Source organism: Marmota marmota, unplaced genomic scaffold, assembly GCF_001458135.2.
Source record: "Marmota marmota marmota unplaced genomic scaffold, marMar, whole genome shotgun sequence".
Taxonomy (NCBI): Eukaryota; Metazoa; Chordata; class Mammalia; order Rodentia; family Sciuridae; genus Marmota; species Marmota marmota.
In genome coordinates, this window is record NW_026000240.1 from 2,438,692 (window position 1) to 2,460,073 (window position 21,382).

General features: G+C 37.4%; 1 protein-coding gene across 1 annotated transcript in view; it reads left to right on the top strand.

The window, feature by feature from the left end:
- The first annotated feature begins 6,756 nt into the window (after positions 1 to 6,756).
- Ppp1r2 (protein phosphatase 1 regulatory inhibitor subunit 2) overlaps positions 6,757 to 21,382 on the top strand; it is a 27,166-nt gene continuing 12,540 nt past the window's right edge. The window contains exons 1-4 of the mRNA XM_015486846.2: positions 6,757 to 7,176; positions 16,825 to 16,932; positions 20,386 to 20,463; positions 21,069 to 21,163. Of these exons, the coding sequence (XP_015342332.1) occupies positions 7,055 to 7,176; positions 16,825 to 16,932; positions 20,386 to 20,463; positions 21,069 to 21,163 (403 nt within the window). The 5' untranslated portion in view covers positions 6,757 to 7,054. The remainder of the gene's footprint in view (positions 7,177 to 16,824; positions 16,933 to 20,385; positions 20,464 to 21,068; positions 21,164 to 21,382) is intronic.

A 21,382-nucleotide genomic window follows, 5' to 3' on the forward strand; every position in this document is an offset into this window, starting at 1 on the left:
GGACTGACATGTAATAGCCCGCAGTAAAGGTTTTTGACTGTTGACAGGACAACCTCCTCTTTTTAACCTCTGTCTTGTTGAGAGCCACAGCTTGTTGTTGAGAGTCGGAATGGCGCCTGGCATTTTACCAGAAGGAGTGGTTGAGAGGTGACGCCATCGAGCCAATAAGATGATGATAATTAAGTTAAGCTGTGTATAATTGCTGTGACTGGATGATGCTGGATTGGGGCAGGCTGTGTATTCAGTTGTATATGGACCCCTGCTGTCCGGCAATAGGGCGGTGCCTGCTGCCTCAGGCGCCCGTTGAGTTCTTGAGGAGCCCTGTTGAGGGTGGAGAGAGTTCCCGGGGAGAGCGCAGAGTTCCCTGGGATAGCGCAGAGTTCCCTGGGATAGCGCGTGGAGTGCGGGTGAGAGTTCAGGCAATAAAGTAGTTCCTGTTTGAACCTACAAGTGCCTCGTGGCGGCTTGGTTGTTATTTTATGCCCAGCCAGACTGCGGCACTGTCTCTTCAGCAGTCATTCTTATTTCTGCTATTTTCTTCCCAGCATTATGCCTGTGGATACCTCATGCTGCCATGTAAAATAAAACATAATCCAATTCCAAGAAATTATTAGCTGGGTGCAGTGACACACGCCTATCATCTCACTGGCTCAGGAGGCTGAGCAGGAGTTTAAAGCCAGCTTCATTGACTTATTGAGGTCCTAAATCAACTCAGCAAGACCCTGTCTCTAAATAAAATATAAAAAAGGGCTGGGGATGTGGCTCACTGATTAAGCACCACCGGGCTCATTCCCTGGAACCAAAAAAAAAATTATTATTATTATTTGCAGTGCTAGGATCAAACCCAGGATCTGCTAGGCCCTTGCTGTACCACTGGGATACATCCCAGCCCAGACTGATGCTTTTATGGCACCATTAGGGCAGGAACTATTAGAACAACTTATTCATTTACTTCCTGATTCAACCAACATTTATTGAGAGCTCTTATGGCAGACACCACATTCATTAAGTACTCTGTTGGGGAGTAAAAGGAGAAAGACATGCACCTGCTCCCACCCAAAGAGGCCACAGTGAGAGAGACAGACACCCAGAGAATGACAATACCATAAGACAGAGAAATGCAAGCATGAAGTCAGGGAGGAAGGTGACCTTTGAACCAGGGTAACTCAAGGGTAAGGATGAGGAACAGCAGTTCACACAAATTAGTAAAGTGTGTTTCTTCACAAATAAGTGAAAAAACATATGTTATTTCCTTTCTTTTCAGTTTAGGTTTAGAGCTCTTTCTTTACAAAATTCTTCATTTTTAGACATGAACATCTAGTTTTGTGTTTATCCCAGCTTTGGTTCTGGGCTGGGGAACAAAGTTACTGTTTTCACAAAGGTGTATTTACCAGTCAGGTGGGTTTTGTTTGTTTATTTGAAAGGGGATCTGTCTAGTTGCCCACACTGGCCTTGGATTCCTCTTAAGCTCAAGCAACCCTCCTACCTCAGCCTCCTGAGTAGCTGGGACTGCAGGCACACACCACCATACCTGGCTCATTTGAGTATTCTTACTCTTCTGCCTGTGTTCTGGATCAGCTTTTGTGTGTTGAGGGGCTCTGGCACTCTGAGAAGGGCAGTGTGACTGATGTGAAGAAGACAAAGGAAAGGAAGAAGATGTGAAAAGGAGCCTAGAAAAACAGATGTGGCCTGACTGTGAAGGCCCAGGGAGTTTAGACTTGCTTATGCAATAAGCAGCCACTGAGGGCTGGCTGAGACAAAGCAAGCAAACAAACAACAACAGCAAAACAAACAACAACAACAAAAAGGGGGGAGAGGGTGTGTTTGCCCTATGCCTTAACACTTAAGGCTTATAAATTAAGGATTTTTACATAGCCTATTTTGTGGGGGATATGGGGTACTGGGGATTGGACTCAAAGGCACATTACCACTGAGCTACATCCCCAGCCCTTTTTAAATTTTTATTTTGAGACAGGGCCTTACTGAGATGCTTAGGGCCTCACTGTGTTGCTGAGGGGATCCTTAAACTTGTGATCCTCTTGCCTCAGCCTCCTGTGTGTCTGGGATGTGCTGGGTGCACATAACTTTTTAAAATATGAGAGTAGTATGAAGACAAATGGACAAGGAATAAAGTAGAGGTTCCTAGATCAATCAGAAGACTGTTACAATAATAAAAAATAATAAAATCACATATTTGAAAATGTAAACTAGAAAAAATATAAGTAAGTACAAATTCAGTAATATAGTAAAAAAAGGCTTCCTATTATAAACAATCACTATGAAGGCATCAAAATATATCTAAGATTTTCATGTATTACCAAGCTGTGTGGTATATGCCTGTAAACCCAGCAACTCTGGAGGTTGAGGCAGGAGAATTCCAAGTTTGAGGTCAACTTGGGCAAATTAGTGAGACCCCCCACCTCAAAATAAAAAAATAAAAAGAGCTGGGGATGTAGTTCAGGGGCAGAGTGCCCCAAGGTTCAATACCCAGTACCTCTAAAAAATAAAAAGATTTCCTATGAAGAATTTATACCAACATCACATATGTTCTGTTCCCCATCATGATTTTACTCACTCTGAATATAAAATGTGATAAAAATTTGGTCAAATCAACATAATGAAATTATAACATATATTTCTTTCTTACTTCTTGCAATAGTTTACAAACCAAACCAGTTAACACTTATGGTAGATTTACACACACACACACACACACACGGAAAAAAAATGACTTCTGGAAGGCATAAGATAAATTCAGAGCTTAGCCAAAGAAATAATTCTCATTTTATATTTACCATTCCAAGCCTCATCACACCACTTATCCTGCCTTCCTTTCTCTTTCTAGTTTTTGTCTCATATGTTTTTAAAAAGACTACTTGTTCAGATTCCCTGCATTTACCTATTTTTAAAGGGCTGGGACAGACATATCTGGCGTCTGGGAATGACCAGTGCACATTTCCTTGGTCAATTGCCAAGGGACAATGTGAATCTCTTTCCTGCTCTGCCATGGCCCACACAGCACACAGCCATACATTTACGTATTTTTTAAAGGGCTGGGAAACATGTAGGGATGAATTAAACATATACCACACAGCCTGGTAGTACATGAAAATCTTAGATATATTTTGATGCCTTCATAGTAATTATTTATAATAGGAAGCCTTTTTTACTATATTACTGTGTCCCAAGGGGGAATGTGCATTGAGAGTCTCCTCAGAAAAGTATCCTGGCTACTTAGAGACTTTTGTGGTGAGGTTAGGGTACGCTTTTTTAAGATACCTTTGAAGAAAAACAGTGGAGCCTCCCAGGGTTGTGAATCAAAGCTATTTTTTTAAAGCAGAAAATGATTAATCCTTTGTCCTTGGTGTGCTCCTGAGCTCTGTCTCTCAAATACTTTTTTGTATTTTGTTTAAATAATCTCATCCCTCCTGCTGTGAATTTCTACAATGTACTACAAAATCTGTGCTTTTCCTGTCTGGGGATGGTTTACCTGAAAGGAAAACAATGATGTGCTATTTTTGGCAAACAAAGTATGGAGGCTGACTCAGTGGTCATTAAGTCACCACCTTTGGTTAGTTTTTTAAAAGGTTGGGGTGGGGGTGCCATCCACCATCCGTTCCCCACTCAGGGAATTCTGGTTTATAATTTAGGCAGTCTGGGTGGAACCAGACCCTGAAACCATTTCTGGCTTTGAAATTATTCCTGGTGGGAAGCCCAGTGGTACTGGCATTAGTGATCTATTCCAAGGGACAGAGAGCCAACTGGCTCAGCCACATAGGGGGTACATTAAAAGTATCTCTCTCCTCCTCCAAATAGGTTGGATTGGGTTGGGAAACTAAGATGAAGTCTTCAAAAAGAAAGCAGAAATAATTGCCAGATAATCATGTTTAATGTATTTATTTTAAAATACTGTGTATGATTTGCCTTGAGCTCAATAGCTACTTCCAGAAACTGAATCCAGAATAGAAGATTCCATCCACAATCCATCTCTTGGCAGCCAAACACTCAACACACAGGAAATGTAACAAAACACAGCCAAATTCAGTGTTTGAGCTGTTTGGTCCAGATGACCTCGTCTAAAAGCAAGACTCAGCAGAGGCCTGGAGGGAGTGCTCTGTATCCAGACATTTGGAAATCTTTTCTGGGCCATACTGAGAGATGAAGTGATTCAACTATTCTAAAAATATAAGGCAAGGCTAGACTGGCACTCACAATATTTCAGTTAAACTAATATTTTATGTTCCTCAATTTCATCTGCATTCACTTTTAGTGGAGTCAGAAGTAGAAGAAATAGTAGGAGGCAAAAGTGTCACGAGCCATCTGTGGGCTGCATGTGGGTCACCATGCATGGAAGCCTCGTGGACAGATATATCTGGCGTCTGGGAATGACCAGTGCACATTTCCTCTGGTCAATTGCCAAGGGACAATGTGAATCTCTTTCCTGCTCTGCCATGGCCCACATAGCACGTGAGATGGGTGTGACCTGCCAAGATGTCCATCAACCTGCTGACTGCAAGACATCAGGAAGCAAGATTCCACCCTTGAAACTTTATCCCTGCCTTTGATGTACCCCCTTAAATAAACCACTGAAGCCATCTTGTCTTTGTCTAGTTCCAGACCCATGTGGACTAGATCTATCGGGAGCTTCATTTCCTGTAAATATATTTCTGAGTATCTGTGCTTTGTTATTTGCAATTATCTGAGATTAAGCTTTAGCTTGGCTTGGATTCCTGGGCAGAAAGAAGGACCCCTTATTGAGACACTGGCCAACATTCTTTCCCCAAAACAAAAGTTTAACTTTGATGAGAAAAACTTTTTTAGGTTCTTCAATGAATTTTCCACCACCTTTTATTCCATTGTCTTACATCATACTGCGGGAGCCCTTCTCATTAGAGGGTCTCCAAGCAAGGTTACTGCTTCATAATGGTCCACTGGCAGGTTCAGCATGATGACTGCCAGGCCCAAGTGGGAACAAAGCAAATCTGCCCAATAATTCAGAACCTGGAGAGAAGTTGCGTTTTCCTTTAAAAGCAGGATTTCCACTGCTGAGCTGGGCACCTGCTGATAGGACAAAGGAGGCACCACAGGTGTTGGAATCCAGGCTGAAAAGGATGCAGCCATCTTGCTTCCTTTACTGTGAACACTCTATTGTCCCTGGTCTCCAAGGCAGTGATACCGGATCTACTGGACAGTCCTAGCTTGGGAAGAGACAGAAGGCAGTGGAGGATGTTTGATTAGGAACAAAAGTGAGGCCAAGGCCAAGGGTAGCTGTGGAAGCCTCTGTCTGGGGAAAATCTCTGGGGAACTCATTTAGCTCCATGACTGGCAAAGCTGCTTCCCTTCTCCCCTTCCTATCCACTTCCCCTCCATTATCTCCATCTTCATTCTTTCCCTACTGTGGCCCTGCTCTGGGCTGAGAGGGGCTTGGGGGTAGAAAATCAAAACAGAATAGTTTTCACAAACCCTGAAGTTGTTCCTGAAGAGTGCAATCCCAAGGATAGGAACTGAGCATTGTCCTCAAGGCCCTGGGGAAATGAGATTTGGAGCCCAGAGATAAGACACTTGAAAATGCTGCTTAAGGAAGGGTAGAACCTTGCCCTCTAACCCCAGCCTCAGCAGACAGATGTTGCTGGGAATCAGGCATCAGCTCAATCTAAGGAGAGCATCCTGAGTCTGAGCTGTCCTAAGGAAAAATGAACTGTGTTGGAGGGTGGCAAGCTCCTGGCCCCTGCCTGTGTTTTTCTGAGTTAAAGGCTGGAGAGCCAACTCATGGGATTGCTTGACAAGGATTCTTCCAGGCCTTCTAGTCTGAGTCCCCAAGGGTTGATCTGCTGGAGGTGGAATTTCAGGCCAGCAGTCTACTTTGGCCTACCATGAAGATGATGAAGAAGACTGAGGGGACAGGGTGGTGGGAAAAAGTCCTATCATAAGCAAGTTGGGAACTGAAGGTAGGAGAGGAAAGAGGTGGATGGGGCTGTCACAACAAACTACCACAACCAGATGGCTTTAAACAGCAGAAATGTACTGCCTCCTCCAGAGGTTTGAAGTCCAAAATCATTGTGCAGTGGGATTGGCTTCCTCTAAAGGTTCTTGGGGAGAACCTGTGGAAAGCCTCTCTCCTAATTTCTGTCTCGTCCAACTTCTGCTCCGCCCAGCTGTTTGTTCCTTGGCTTGTAGACCTATCACCCCCGTCCTCCATTATCACACGGCATTCTCCGTGTCTTCAAATGATATGGACAGGCTGGATAGGCCGTGATGGTAGTGTCACTTCCCCCTTCCTGTCCATTAACTTCTTCAGTGGTAAAAATAAGTTAGGGTATTCCAAATTGGGCATTCTTCGATTTCATAAAGGCAATATCCTATGATTTCATAATAGGTCTTTAAGGACCATTCCAACGCTGATATTCAATGATTTTACAATAGGGAGTTAAGCTTTCCTAAGGATTGAATAGGAAAAGGAGACAACATTTCTTTGAAAGTCAGCTAGTGTCTTTGGGGAGTAAGGTCACTTCTGAGTTTCAGCTTTCCGACATACAAAAGAAATAACAATACGGCTTCATAAGGTAGTAGGAGAGAGGCTGCTTGAGAGACGTGAAAGTCTACAGAAGAAAGCCGGGAACCTCTTCTAAGGTTCTCTTAAACTCCTAGCGCTTCGCGGGGGTGAGGTGCGCAGAGCGGGAGCGCAGAGAGGGCGGGGCTAGGAAGCCGGCTTTGTTCTTGCCACGCCCCCTCCCTAGATATCGCGAGAGGGCGGGCCCGCTTGGCTTCGGCGTCGGCGTCGCTCCCAGGCTGGGGCAGTAGGCCGGCCTCTCTTCGCGGTCGGTAGGTAAAGTGCCGGCGGCGGAGGGTCACCAGCCGGGCGGCTTTGGCTGAGGCGTTGGGGTCCTTGTGTCTTGACAGCGACGCTGGTAGTCTTTTCTGCGACAGCGGGAGCGGTCGCGTTAGCCCTAAACGGGCTTCGCGGCTGTCTGGCGAGTCTCTGCTAGCGCCCGACCTTCTCTTCCCGGACCCTACGCCAGCAGCGACCCTGAGCCGACACCCGGAAAGACCGGTAATGGCGGCCTCGACGGCCTCGCACCGGCCCATCAAGGGGATCCTGAAGAACAAGACGTCTACGACTTCATCGGTGGTGGCCTCGGCCGAGCAGCCCCACCGGAGCGTTGAAGAGGAGCTGAGGTGAGAGCCGGAAGGGACGGTCAGGGAAGCCCCTCCTTCCCGGGCGGGCGAGTGCCGGCGCCGCCGCCGTTACCGACCCCGACCCGTGAGCTGCCGGAGGGAGAGGCTGAGCGGATGCGGCGCCGCCCGGCTTTGCTCCTCCGGCCCGCGCCGGGTGGGGTGATTCCAGAGAAGGCAGGAGCTGTGGCATTTATTGTTCGTTTCATTTTTTAAAGTATGTGTGTATATGTAGTATTTTTAAACAAACATAGCCTTTGAATTGTCCACAATTGGCAGCATTAGAGAATCTAATCCAAATTTCAAAGCTTCACCTCTTAAGCTTTTGTTATTTCTTAACTTGATCTCGGAGGCATCTAAAATTTTTCCATAGGAAAAGTGTATTTTACCTTTAGGATCTAGGGTCAAGCTGATACACTTCTCAAAAGACCGTTTGCCACTCTCACTGAGTTCCTGGTTTGTCATTATCTCTACAGTAAAAGAAACCAAAATTTTCCAAGCCTTTGATCTGTGTTTAATGGAAATTTATTTATTGATAAATATTTATGCATCTGCAACTAGATTTTGGGTTCTTTCTAGTTTTTGTTCCTATTAAGAGGTACCAAGTTCAGAGCAGTTCAGAGAACAGCAAGTTGAGATAGTCACTCTAAGTAGCGTGTGTAATGTAAATAACTGGCAACAACCCAAGGTCCATTAGTAAGAGCTGGTGAAATATTAATTATGGTGCATTTGTATAATGGAACATTATGCTAGCCTTAAAAAAATGAGAAGCGTTTTGTGTACAGAGAAAGATATCTAAGGTACAATGCTCAATGAAAAAAAAGATGTTGCAGTGTAGTATCTTTAGTATAAAATATACTCCTGGGTTAGAAGTGTAAGAGATCATGGATGTTATAGGATATTGGAACTATAAGGACTCTGCATTCTGGAAATAAGGCCTAAGAAAGTTATTGAAATGTTACTCATAAAGCTAAAATAAGGATGTTTATGAAATCTTAGAATATTAAAACTAGGGCATTCCTGTAGGAATGATCTAATTTAGGACCATAAAAGGAACTATTATTTTATGGAGGCAAATATTTACGGGGATTTATGCTACCTTGAAGAAAGTACTAACAGTGTAATTTAAAATGGTGGCCTTTTAAGATCAGAAGGGACATTAACTCCTCTTTACATGCACACTCCTTTGGACACTTGAATTTTATTTCCCTCAGACAGTTTTCCAGCCTCTATTTGGAGAAACTGCTTTAAATGAGAGATTGAGGGTGTCATGGTTAGAGAGATCATGAGATTAAGAACAGAATCTCATTAGAACATAGAACATAACTAGAGCAGGAAGACCAAGATAATTAAAAAATAAATAAAATAACTACCCAACACCCCCAATGCAGCCTTAAGAAGAGTATTCAGCAGCAGGAATATGATTCTCACTGGCTTTTATGTTATTTAGCTGTTATTCAATGTGAGCTTCATACTGTCCAGCTATCATGTATCTTATTCTTTTCCTCTTAACTTTTATTTCCTTCTCTATCTCAAGTTTGATCTGCTCTAACCCATGACCCCCACTCTAGGGTTAGCCTCTCTGTAATTGACTGGCATTTAGATCCAGGTTTTTACTATACTACACTGACTCAACAAGGTACAATCGCTGCTTCTGTAGTCACTTTTGGTGAGGCAGACTCACTTAAAAGGGATTTTTGCAAGGTGAGGGACTGACTTGACTAGTGGAGGGTTATATCCTTGTTTTCAAAGGGACCTATGAAGCCCTAATTCATTGAGGTTCGTAATGTTTAGTTTCAGGTGGCAAAGGAAATGAGCTCTTTCATGATCAGTGTTATATGACTGTAAAGCACAGAAACGAATTATATTAGTAATACAGTATACATTATTATTTATGTTACAGCTCATTGCAAGCAATATTAGTAATTTTATGAGAGCTGCTTTGAACAGAAACAATAAAAATAAAGTTGAACACATTTGAACTTTCTATAGTGTTTATGTTCCTTCACATAGGATTCCAACATTTCCCGTCTTGTATAAAAAGAACTGAAAATAAATAGCTCTTGCAATTTACAATGCACTTAAAAATTAAGACACTCATAAAGATAATGTAATGGTCTATGTGAAAATGATCAAAGAGTATAAGGCAAGAATCTAAGTTGATTATCATTACTTGCAGTAATTATGTTCTGTAAAGTCCTCATAGGTGCTAAATTAGTAAATACCAAACCCTTGCTGCCAGGGGAAATTGTGGGGTTTGGTTTCTACAAGCCTCTAGTCTCATTTTCATCAACTGATCAATATATAACCTTGTTTTCTGTGTGTTTCTATTTAAGGACATCTTATTTAACATATTGATTCATTAGCCTTAAATTCATGGCCAATAGTACTCTAACTCTTACCTGAAAAAAGTTTATCTACCAAGTCACGTGACAGCTTTGTTCTTAGGAACACTAGCCAGAACTTTGTTCTTGGTAGCCATTCACCAATAAAAATACAAAAATATGGTGCTAGCTGGGTGTGTTGGTACACACTTGTAATTCCAGCAACTTGAGAGGCTGAGGCCAGGTCAACTTAGCACAACCCCAATTCAAAATAAAAGGCTAAAAATGTAGAGCGCCCCTGTTTTTAGTTCCCAGTACTGCAAAACAACAAAACAAAAACCCCATGGTACTAAATAGACCATGAAAAAGATACTTTTACAGTACAAAAGCTGAAAGAAGTAATCCAGGTATTGCCTTTGGCTTCAACTGGGAATATGTACAGTGAACAACCCCCAAATTTTTTAGTCTGCTTGTGTTTGTGAGCAACCACTAAGGCACCTCCAATACTAGTTTTGGGATTGCAAATAAATTTTTTTTTGAGCAAGTAAGTGAATCCCCACATAGAGAATGCACAAATAATTAAGAGGAACCCTACCTTCTGTTGGTGCCTTTACTGTGTAAAATGCAGTTATTTCATCTCTGTCCTCTATTATAAAGAGATTTATTACCAAGAGATTTTTTAAAGGGAAAAAATTAAAACACTTCAAATATATATGTTCATAATTCATATACACATATGTGTACTAACAACACATAACTTTCAAGGTTCAATATACACATAAAGTGAGGTCTATAAATTTGAGGTTCATATCTCAAATAGACTTAAGCATTTTTTATTTTTTGATACAGTTCTAGTTAGAACTAATCAAGCCATCAGTAGTGGGCTTTTTAGTTGACTCAGTGCTGTTATTTTCTTATAGTTCTCTTTATATTTTGCAGTGGTTCTTTTTAGTTTCAGTGAGTAGTTTCTTCAGGTACCATTTGTCTGGTACCATTTTTTTGAGGGTTAATTAAAACCAAACAGAATCCATAAATCCACATAATTAGGCAAAGATAAATCTCAGTACACCATAGCACAGTTATACTTCAACTAGTTCGAACACCACTATCCTATGATTGTGGAATTCCTATTCTTTGATATCAAGATATCTCAAATGTAGTACACAACTTGTGAAGGTCTAACCTGACAGACTTAGTATGTGTATTTTGTTGAAAGTAAGATACCATTGATTCTAAGATATACCATCAAGAAAGAAAAATTATTGCCAGTTATGTTTATAAGATGCCATCCATTTTAAGATGTATTATTTTTCAGAAACTAAAGTGTGAAAATGTTCATTTTGAGTTATGAAAATATGATGTTAAATGTTACTAATGCTGTCATGTGAAAAGTATTATAGTTTAGTGCTTAATCAAGAACTAGATTGCCTGGGTTCAGATCTTGTCTGCCACTCCATTAGCAGATTTTATTACCCCTGATTTTCAGTGAGCTATTTTTATCTATACCTTTTTAAGTATTAAATGAGTTAATAAATTTAAAGTGTTTAACCCTAAACTGTTACTCTATTACTCTGTTAGTTGAGAATAATAGAAATTTAGAACTCTAATTTTCCCCACATTTCGGGTTGTTTTTACATTATCTCTTTTGGAATTTGCTACTCTGTTCAATCGGACTTCTACAGTAGTCTTAGATAATACAGGTAAATTCAGCTTGAAAAATTTATGCTTGGATTTTCTTTGATATAATGTAAGATATAAGCATGCTCCAACTTCGTCTTTCTGCCTATTAAAGGGACATGGAATATTATATCCAAAGCTTTGTTGAGTAAAACAAAGTTTGTTTTCCAAAAGTTACTTTTTGCGCTCTCGTGATAGTTTTTATTGTTATATGTCTTACTTTAATTGTTCAGTAGTGGTATCAAGCTTCAAAGTCTTGTGCTTTGTCAACCTATGTTGAATCTTTATTAAAAGAAAAACATTTATTGAAATGTGCAATTAGAGTTTTAACACCTTGAAGCAAAATCCGCCATTCCATTTCAATCATAGAACTATTAAGTGACAAGAAGTACAAGTAGTTCTTTGAGATGGCATCTCATTAGCTAACAAAATAAAAAATGGTGACTTTTTCAGGACCAGATTTAGGCTGTAGGAAAACCAGTTACCCAAGGGGGAGGGAGGAAACTGAAACCAGCAGGTACTTTCACCATCACAGCAGAGCTGCCATATAAGTGGTGGTTCCCCTATTTTTGTCTGCAGAGATATCCAAAGAGGTCATACATTTCATTATGGTATTGGGATTAAACTCAGGTTTGCTCCTTGAGTTTTGTTTCTCCACAGTTTCTACCAAAACTTTAGAGGTGCTAATTTCCATACCCCGTGGTTTCTTTTTTTCACTAATTTTCCACCTAAAAAATTCTTAGCATTTTTTGAGCCTGTTTTTTGTTGTTGTTGTTGTTGTTGTTTTGGGATCTGGGAATTGAACCCAGGGAATGCCAAGCCACATCCCCAGGCTTTTTTTTTTTTTTATGTTTTGTTTTGAGACTGGGTCTCCCTATGTTGCCTAGGGCCTCAGTAAATTGCTAGGCTGGCCTTGAATTGAGATCCTCCGCCTCAGCCTCCCCAGTGGGATTATAGGCATACACCACCATCGCGCCTGGCTGGAACTTTTTGTTTTAGACCCTTATTTAAAATGCTTGTTTTTGTAAGATGATTATCTTTTTTGGATAAGAACAATTCTAAGGATTTCTTTTTCTCTTATGCTAAGGAAATACACAGGTTGAATGTTACTTTGAATATATAAAACTTTTAATTTTCATTTACAGTGGAAAGTAATAAATGACAGGCTGGGGAAAAATTGGGTTATGTATATAATGTGGTTATTTATGTGAATCTACAGAATTCACTCAAATTAACAGGAGAAAATTACCAATAGATAGTCAAAAGATATAAACAATTCACACAAGGAAAGCAAAATAAGCATTTGTCATACTATTTATTAGATAATGAGCAAAGAAATACAAAACAGCTTTTAAATACTATTTTATACTTGCTGAAGTGTAAAAACAAACCCACAGATGCTCAGCCCTAGCAATGTTTTAGTGATTATTAGAGACTTCACAAATAGTCTTCTCTATTAAAAGTTGTATAGAAAGCTGGGTACAGTGAAACATGCCTTGAGTCCAGCTACTTGGGAGTCTGTGGCAGGAGCATCACTTGAGTCTCCAGTCTGGTCCATAACAAGAATCTGCTGGTAGCTCAGTGATTGAGTGCTCCCAGGGCCCAGGTTTGGATCCCCAGTACCACCACCACCACCCCCCGCCAAAAAAAAAAAAAAAAAAAAAAAGGCTGTGTAGCAGCATAGAGCTATACCACAAAGCCCTTGATAAATTTTAACTCAGAAACACTATCCTAGCAAATTGTCCTAAAATCATCAGTGAATAGAATACATGTAGATATGCCCATTTTTGCCTTGTTTTAAATAGGAAAATCTTGGATTCAATTTAATATCTAAATTTGGTATTTTATTATGTTATAAAAGTGTTTTGTTATGTTACTTACCTAGGTTTTTTAAGTGTTGTATTATTATTCAATCATTAAGAAGGTTAACAACTAGCCAGGTATGTTGGCAGATGCTTATAATCCCAGCTGCAGCAGGGGATCAAGAGTTTAAGACCAGCCTGGGCAGCATGGGAGGACTCTCTCTCAAAAAGCAATAAAAAGGGCTGAGTGTGTAGCACAGTGATGGAGCACCCTTGGATTCAAACCCCAGTACTGAAGAAAAAGTAAAAAAGGAAACTATTAATGGCTTAGGGTGCATGGATTGTACTTATTAAATTTTAGTCTTAATTTTAAGAAAAGACAATTTGTACTGTGTCCTGTAGTTCTTTTTCTTCTGTCATTATCTTGCAAAACAGATTTATAAGGTGTTAATATATATAATAATATAATATATAATAATAATAATAATATATATAATAATATTATATAAATAATATAAGGTGTTAATAATGTCTCTTCCCCTCACTAGTGGTCCATCTTCATTCTTTTTGTATCTTAAATAATGATGATAAATTGTCGTTTTTAATTCATTTACCATTTAGGAATAACTTGTTTTATGTTGAGATTAGGAAGCACCCAACACGGTCATTTAAGTTTATTTTTAAAATGTATTCTTGTAATATGCATCCAGAAAAGAGTATTAAATGTAAAGTTTAAAGCTTAAGAAATTAATAAGGGGCTGGGGTTGTGGTAGAGTGCTCACCTAAAATATGTGAGGCACTGGGTTCAATCCTCAGCACCACATAAAAAATAAATAAATAAAATAAAGGTATTGTGTCCAACTACAGCTAAAAAAAATAAAAATAAAAGAAATTAATAAAAAGCAATCGCCTTTGTATCTACCATTCTGATCAAGAAATGAAATGTTTCTATGAACTCAGAAATGTCCCTGCCATTTCAGTCTTCTCCTTTCCCTGAATAGAAATAATCATTCTGACTTAGTTCTGATAATTATCTAAATACACATCCCTACACTGTAGTTTTGCCTGTTTGCCCATGATGTAAATGGAGATATCCTAGTTTTCCTTCACATCTTTAGTAGGAAATATTTATTAGGAGGGAACATTTAGTTACAACATGAGCTTTCCTTATTAATTGGATTGTTTCTTTCACAAAATCTACTCTTAAAACTTGTACTTGGCCAGGTGCAGTGGTACAGGCCTGTAATTCCAGCAACTCAGGTGGGTGGGGTATGAGGATCATAAGTGTGAGACCAGCCTAGGCAATTTAGCAAGACCTCTCTCAAAAAGTAGTAAAGTGCTTCTCTAGCCTTATGAAGCCCTGGGTTTGATTCCCAATACCCAAATTTTTTTTTTAAGATTTTTTTTTTTCATTATCCTGTGAATCAGAATACCCTTGACTATTTTATTTCTCTTAAATCTTAGGATATTGCAAACCTGATAATTGGCTTTCTAAGTCAAAAATTTGTAGATGATAGAAATATTTACCAAAATTAAATTTCTAAAACTAGATTTAATTGGAAATGGAAAGCAGATTGCTTTTTAAAAGTGCTCATTCTGTGGCAGGCCTTAAGTCTAAATCATTTCAAGCGCAGTTGAAACTTCTTTTCAGGATGCCATATCTGAACCCATCTTCTACTGTGCTAAGGAAAACCTTGTTTCAGGATTCTTTTTTTTTGCTCTACTGGGGATTGGACCCAGGGATGCTCCACCACAACATCCCCAGCCCTTTTTACTTTTTATTTAGACATTCTCCTCCCTAAGTTGCTGAGGTTTGCGTTGAATTTTGGATAACTGTATCTCAGTCTCCTGAGTCACCAAGATCAGAGGTGTGTTCCATCTCACCTGGCTTTGTTCAGGATTCTTAACCCAAGATTTCATTTCAAAATCATAAAAGCTCCTTATATTTGCATGGTACTTTTATAAGTACCATTTGGTTTTATAGACATCATTTCAGTTGATTCTCTCAACAATTCTAAGTCATAAGAACTGTTATTAAACTCCCCTCTTATTATAATGTCTATGTAAACATAACCCAAGAGAGAATGTTTACTGAACTTGTCTATAGTCACAGGACTAGTGAAGGATAACTGAAATTTAAACCTTAAATGTCTCCTAGTTGAGTTTGTTTTGTTTTCTGCCACAATACCAGTTATTACTGGGATAGAATCCTAGGCATCTGTGGAAATCAGTGTTATTAAAGCAAGATCCTTTTTACTCAGTCTAGTTCAGTCAAGTGACTCTCTTTGGGTATTTGTGACACTTAAATTGGTTAGTTGAAAATTCAGGTGAATGGAGTGGATATCCCTGTGAGTTCTATGCTGAATGAATACCACAGCATTTAAAATGTTATTTCTCTGCTTAAAAATGACAACTCATGTGTCTTAAATTTTTCTTACAAGCTTTGAAGGTTTTGACCATTTCAAAGTGAAAAAACTAGGTAATTTCTGACATTGATTTTTGGAGAAAAACGGGAATTGTAGTTTGGATTACCTGTGGAATATCTGGGCCAACTTTTGCCTATTGAGAAAATGAAGGGTAATTAAGACTTGAAGCATAATCAAAAGTGCTTAGTTTGGCTGCGCTGGAATGTTATTCAGCTTTAAAAAAGATTCTGACTTAAGCTAGAACATAGATGAACCTTTTAGACATTATGTTAAGTGCCTTTACAAAAAGACAAATTCTGTATGATTTCAGTGAAGTGAGATACCTAGAGTAGTCAAATTCATAACAACAGAAAGTAAGATGGTGGTTGCCAGGAGCTGGGCAAAAGGGAAATACGGGGAGTTAGTATTCAACTGTAGAGTTACAGTTGGGGAAGATGAAAAAGTTTTTGGAGGAGGATGGTGGTGATGATTGTGCAACAGTGTGAATATGCTTCATGCCACAGGATTGCACTTTAAAATGGTTGAAATGGTGAACTGTACATTATGTATATTTTTACTGCAATAAAAAAATATTCTTAGTCTGAAATGTGGACACTGAGTCTTAGGATAGAAAGCAAGAAAACAAAAAGTCACACTTACCTGCTAGAAGTGGATGTGTAATTGTTGAAATGACTCGGGAAACCCATTTGAGAACATGAAGAAGGGAATATGGTATTAAGTACATCATTCTTCAAGATTTGGGAAATCAAAAATATGTAAAGTAAAATCTATCCAATTTGGACCAAATGCAGAAATGGTGATTTGACTCACTGTTTAAAATTTTACATTGATTTTCTTTTAAATTAGTTTTATTTTCAATTACATAACAAAATTCACAAACTGTATAATGTAAAAAAAAATAATGTTGACTGGTAGACTTTTGAGGACCTTTTTAATGGGTGGATAAGAATTTATAATTAAGGCATTTAATTATTAAGCACTTTAGTAGTTGCATAAACACTTTATTGAATGGATATTATCAGTTATTCCTAAAGCATTTCTGTTTCCCTTAAGTAAATCCTAATTTTCTAGATTAAAGGCAGATTAAGCTATAATTTTATTCTCAATTTTAACTTAGTATAGATTTTGATTTAGAATTTGATGAGGCTTTCTCTGTAGTTTTATGTTCTCATTTGTAATAGCTATCCCGAAGAAATTATGCCAAGAAAATATTTGTTATGTTTTTTTAAATTAGTTATTGATATCTAGTAAATCAAAAATATGTAACTAATGTGATTCATCAATCCTGGATTTTTATTATTTCTAATTCTACAAGCCAGATAAAGACTAAGCATGTGATAGTATTTTGAATGCCTTATATATATTCTGAATACTTTGTTTATAATATATGGATATTAAGCGTTCTTTTTGTCTTTATTTTAGTAAAAAATCCCAGAAGTGGGATGAAATGAACATCTTGGCAACATATCATCCAGCAGACAAAGACTATGGTTTAATGAAAATAGATGAACCAAGCACTCCTTACCACAGGTAATGTTACACAGTCATTATTCCTTCTTAAACTTATTTCCATCTTAAATTGATTGCAGTTTTTAGATAACAGCTGATTTGAATTTGTGTTTTATTTCATATTTATTACTACACTAATTAATAAAACAGTTGCATTATTTTTTATTAATAGTTTGTATCACTTTAAAATTCTGAATGCCATTTTGTACATTAATAGTAAACATGTATTTGTTGTACCTTAGTGATTATTAGTTGCTAGTGATGCACATAGATTAGTGAGCTTTATCTTTCTTGAAAGGAAGATGATATTTGGGTTTATTTGCTTCCCAAGTAGAAAGTAGAAACTTATTCTGTTGCTTTGCAGAAAATAACTGCATAGATGGTAACTCTTTCCTAACACACTGAACCGACAGATGGTTATCACTACCTCATTACAACTCTTTCATGTTCTCATGCACCCCACTGCTCCCCTACCCATAGAGGAGATTGGATGATTTATACTGAGCTATATCCCCAGCCACCTCTATTCCCCTCCCTTTTTTGAGACCAGGTCTTGCTAAGTTCCTGAGACTGGCCTTGAACTTGGGATCTTCCTGTCTTAGCCACCTGATGACTAGAGCTAAAATTATAGACCTACCACACTTAGCTCACATTCTTTTTTTTTTTTTTTTGAGCTTACCTAATCTATTAGTTCATTGTGATTTTTGGCATTTTTGAGTCTCAGAATTTTTTAATTTTTTTTTAATGAATTAGTAAATGATGTTGTGCTGCAGTATCCAATAAGAAAACAAAAAAGCATGAGAAGATGGATATTCTAAATAAGTTTAATAAGTAAATAAGATTATGCCCTAATTTGGTTGAAAAATAAAGATTTCTAGGACTAAAACAATTTGTCATTGAAATAAAACAACATAAATTCATAAGTCACCATTAAAATAGAGATTAAAAAATATGGTATTTTAAACCAATGGATGAAAACGTTAGAGGATAATTTGATACTAACAAAACAAGATGTTAAAGAATGCGACAAGACTAAGGAGAAATAATGAAGGTAGTTACAAATAATGATGCTTAATACTAATAAAATTTGAAGAAACACATGAAAAAGTTCATACCTTCTAATTATAGGTATATACCTTAAAACATATTTTATTGAACCAGAATCCAAAATCAGGGCTTTCTTTGTTCTCAGTAAACATGGTGTAGCCATGCCTTACTTACGTGTGTTAGTTGGAGATAATTGTCCTAAAATAGTTCAGATTGGACATGATTTAAGAAAAAAAAAAAATGTAGGCATTATTTTTTTGCTCGTTCATATCTGATGGATCTAAATGAATGGGATATTTGACTTTGTTTCATTTTGGCTTACCCATAACTTTATTCTAAGAGTTGCTGAAAGGTTGGTTGATCCCTAAGTAATTGAAGCTGTATGTATACACAGATACATATTCACAGCTTTTATCAGTTCATTGCTCAGTTTTACCATTCCTTTCATGAATTATATTTCTTTTCTTTCTTTTTTTTTTTTTAATTTTTTTTTAGTTGTTGATGGATCTTTATTTTATTTATTTATATGTGGTGCTGAAAATCAAACCCAGTGCCTCACATATGCTAGTTCGGCAGTCAACCCTGAGTTACAACCAGTCTTCCATTTCTTTTTAGGTGTTTTTGTTTTTGTTTTGGGTTTTTTTTTTTTTTTTTTTTTTTTTTGCTTTGGTACTGGGGATCAAACACAAGGGCATTTTACATTGAACTATATATATCCCTGGCCTTTTCATTTTTTTTTTATTTTGAGCCAGAGTCTCACTAACTTGCCGAGGCTGGACTTGAAATTATGATCCTTCTGCCTTCAGCCTCTGGAGTTACTGGGATTACAAGTATGCACCACTGCAGATGGCATTTTTAAGCATTATATTTAAAAGAAAATACTTTTTATAGAAAGAGTATGTTACACTACCTAAGAATCTCACTCACACTGTTTAGTATATAAAAAGTTATTGTTTTTATATGCATATAACACACAAAATCTATCTGTAAATTTTATAATATAATCTAGAATTTTCTTGTAGAACATGTCTATAAATTGACAAATTATGTATATTTTACTCTACTCTGCCTAATTAAATCCAATAATGTAGATGAGCTTAATTCATCTTCCCTTGGTTAAAAAAAAAAAAAAAAAGGTCATCTAAATTATAGCACTTCTCTCCTTAACCAGAGAATGTATAAACCAGCAGTATATATATATATATATATATATATATATATATAATTGAGTTTTGCTTCATATACATTCAATGGCTTGAGAATTAAGGATGCCTTTTTTTTTTTTTAAGAATTTTTTTTCACAGGAGACTGGGGTTGTGGCTCAGTGGTAGAGTGCTCGCCTCATACATGTGAGGCACTGGGTTCGATCCTCAGCACCACATAAAAATAAATAAACAAAATAAAGATATCCTGTCCATGTATAACTAAAAAAAAAATATTAAAAAAAAGAATTTTTTCACAATACCTTTATTTTTATTTATTTTTATGTGGTGCTAAGGATCAAACCCAGTGCCTCACAAATGCTAGGCAAGTGCTCCACCATTAAGCTACTACTCCAGCCCCAAGGATACCCATTTTTGCAGGGACATGGGGTATATTTTTTCCTAGATAATAGAATGAGAAAATTAAAATAGCTTTCAAACTTCCTGAATTAGGTGTTTAATATCTAATTTTGTTATTTTACCTAGTCTTTTGTCTGCATAGATCATGTGTCTTGGTGTGTGTGTGTACACACACGTACACACATATACAAATACATACACATACATATATATGTGCGTGCGAGTGTGTGTGTGTGTTTTTTAAAATGTTGGTGGTCCTTTATTTTATTTATTTATTTATATGCAGTGCAGAGAATTGAACCCAGGGCCTCATACATGCTAGGCAAGTGTTATACCACTAAGCCACAACCCCAGCCCTGTCTCTGTCTTAATGGTTATGTGTAAATACATATTCTAAAACCAGACAGAAGTTTACTTTCATTATTCGTTTTATCCTGTTGGATGTAATAATTGAAACTTCATAATTTTATCAAATGATTTGAGTTTTTGAATTTATTTTTTATGGTTTTTTTTTTAATCAGTTTTTTTTTTTTTTTTTTTTTAATTGGTGCTGTACTTTCAGAGTTTTTGTTTTAGGTGGGGGAGTTTGTTTTTTTTTGTTTTTTGTTTTCCTCGGTGTTAGGGATTGAACCAAGGACCTCATGCATACTAGGCAAGCACTCTACCACTTATCTACATCCCCAGTCAATGCTATACTTTGAAATATTTATGTGGAAACACTATAAACTTAAGTCTCAAAAATTTGATAACGGAGTAGTGAATATATTGATATTTTAATTAAGTTGATAGGGTTATGTTTTCTTAACTTCTTTTTCTAGTGGGAAAATAATTTCACGTGCTAATTACAGCCTGCTTGTCATTCTAGTATGATAGGTGAGGATGAAGATGCATATAGTGATTCAGAAACCACTGAAGCTATGTCTCCAGATGTCTTAGCTAAGAAGTAAGTAGTAAAGCACCTTCACTTACATAGTTTTTAATTGTACAAAGTTATATTTTACATTGCTTTATTTCTATAAATATAAAAGCTTAAGTTTATCTAATTTTTGTGGATTCAGAGGGTGAGGGGGAGCAGTTCTGGGGAATTAAACCCAGGGTCACGTATGCTAAGCATATGTTGTGCCACCGAGCAACATCCCCAGTCCTTATCTAGATTTTTCATACCAACTATTATAATCTCATTTCTTGATTAAAATAAATGTATGCAGATGGCAGGAAGATTAGAGTACCTAAACTGAACATGTTGAAATGTGTCTTATTTCCTGTGGATTTGTTTTTTCAATATTATGTTATCTGAGTTTTAATTTTTAGCTAATTCCTAAAAGCTCTCTTCCTTTTCTATCATTGATTTCTTGTACCCATCCCACTGTTCCTTTTGCTTATTGGTTTCTACAACCAGTTTTACTCATTTGCTTTTCATTTTCCATATCAGGTTATAGCTAGTATATTAATGATCTTCAGATATTTTCATGAGTCTCAAAAGTTGATTAAGACAAATAATATAAGGATATCACAGTCTTAACTTCTTTGTAAATGATTGTTGTATAGATTATCTGCTGCTGAAGGCTCAGAACCAAAGTATCAGTCTCGGGAACACGAAAGCAGTGGAGAGGAGGATAGTGAACTCACACCTGAAGAACAAGGTAATTTATTTCCTTTTCTGCTTTCAGCATGAAGCTTATAATTTTTGCAAAAAGAAAGAAAAAGAAAATTATTTGGAAGATTGGAAAATGATGGTAAGAAAATGGAAAGCAGTATTTTTATAATTCACATTCTACCAATATGCGTTTATTATATAATGTCCCGTCGTCCCCCCCCCCCGTTTCCAAAATAATTCGGACAGCATTTATTTTTACACGCTA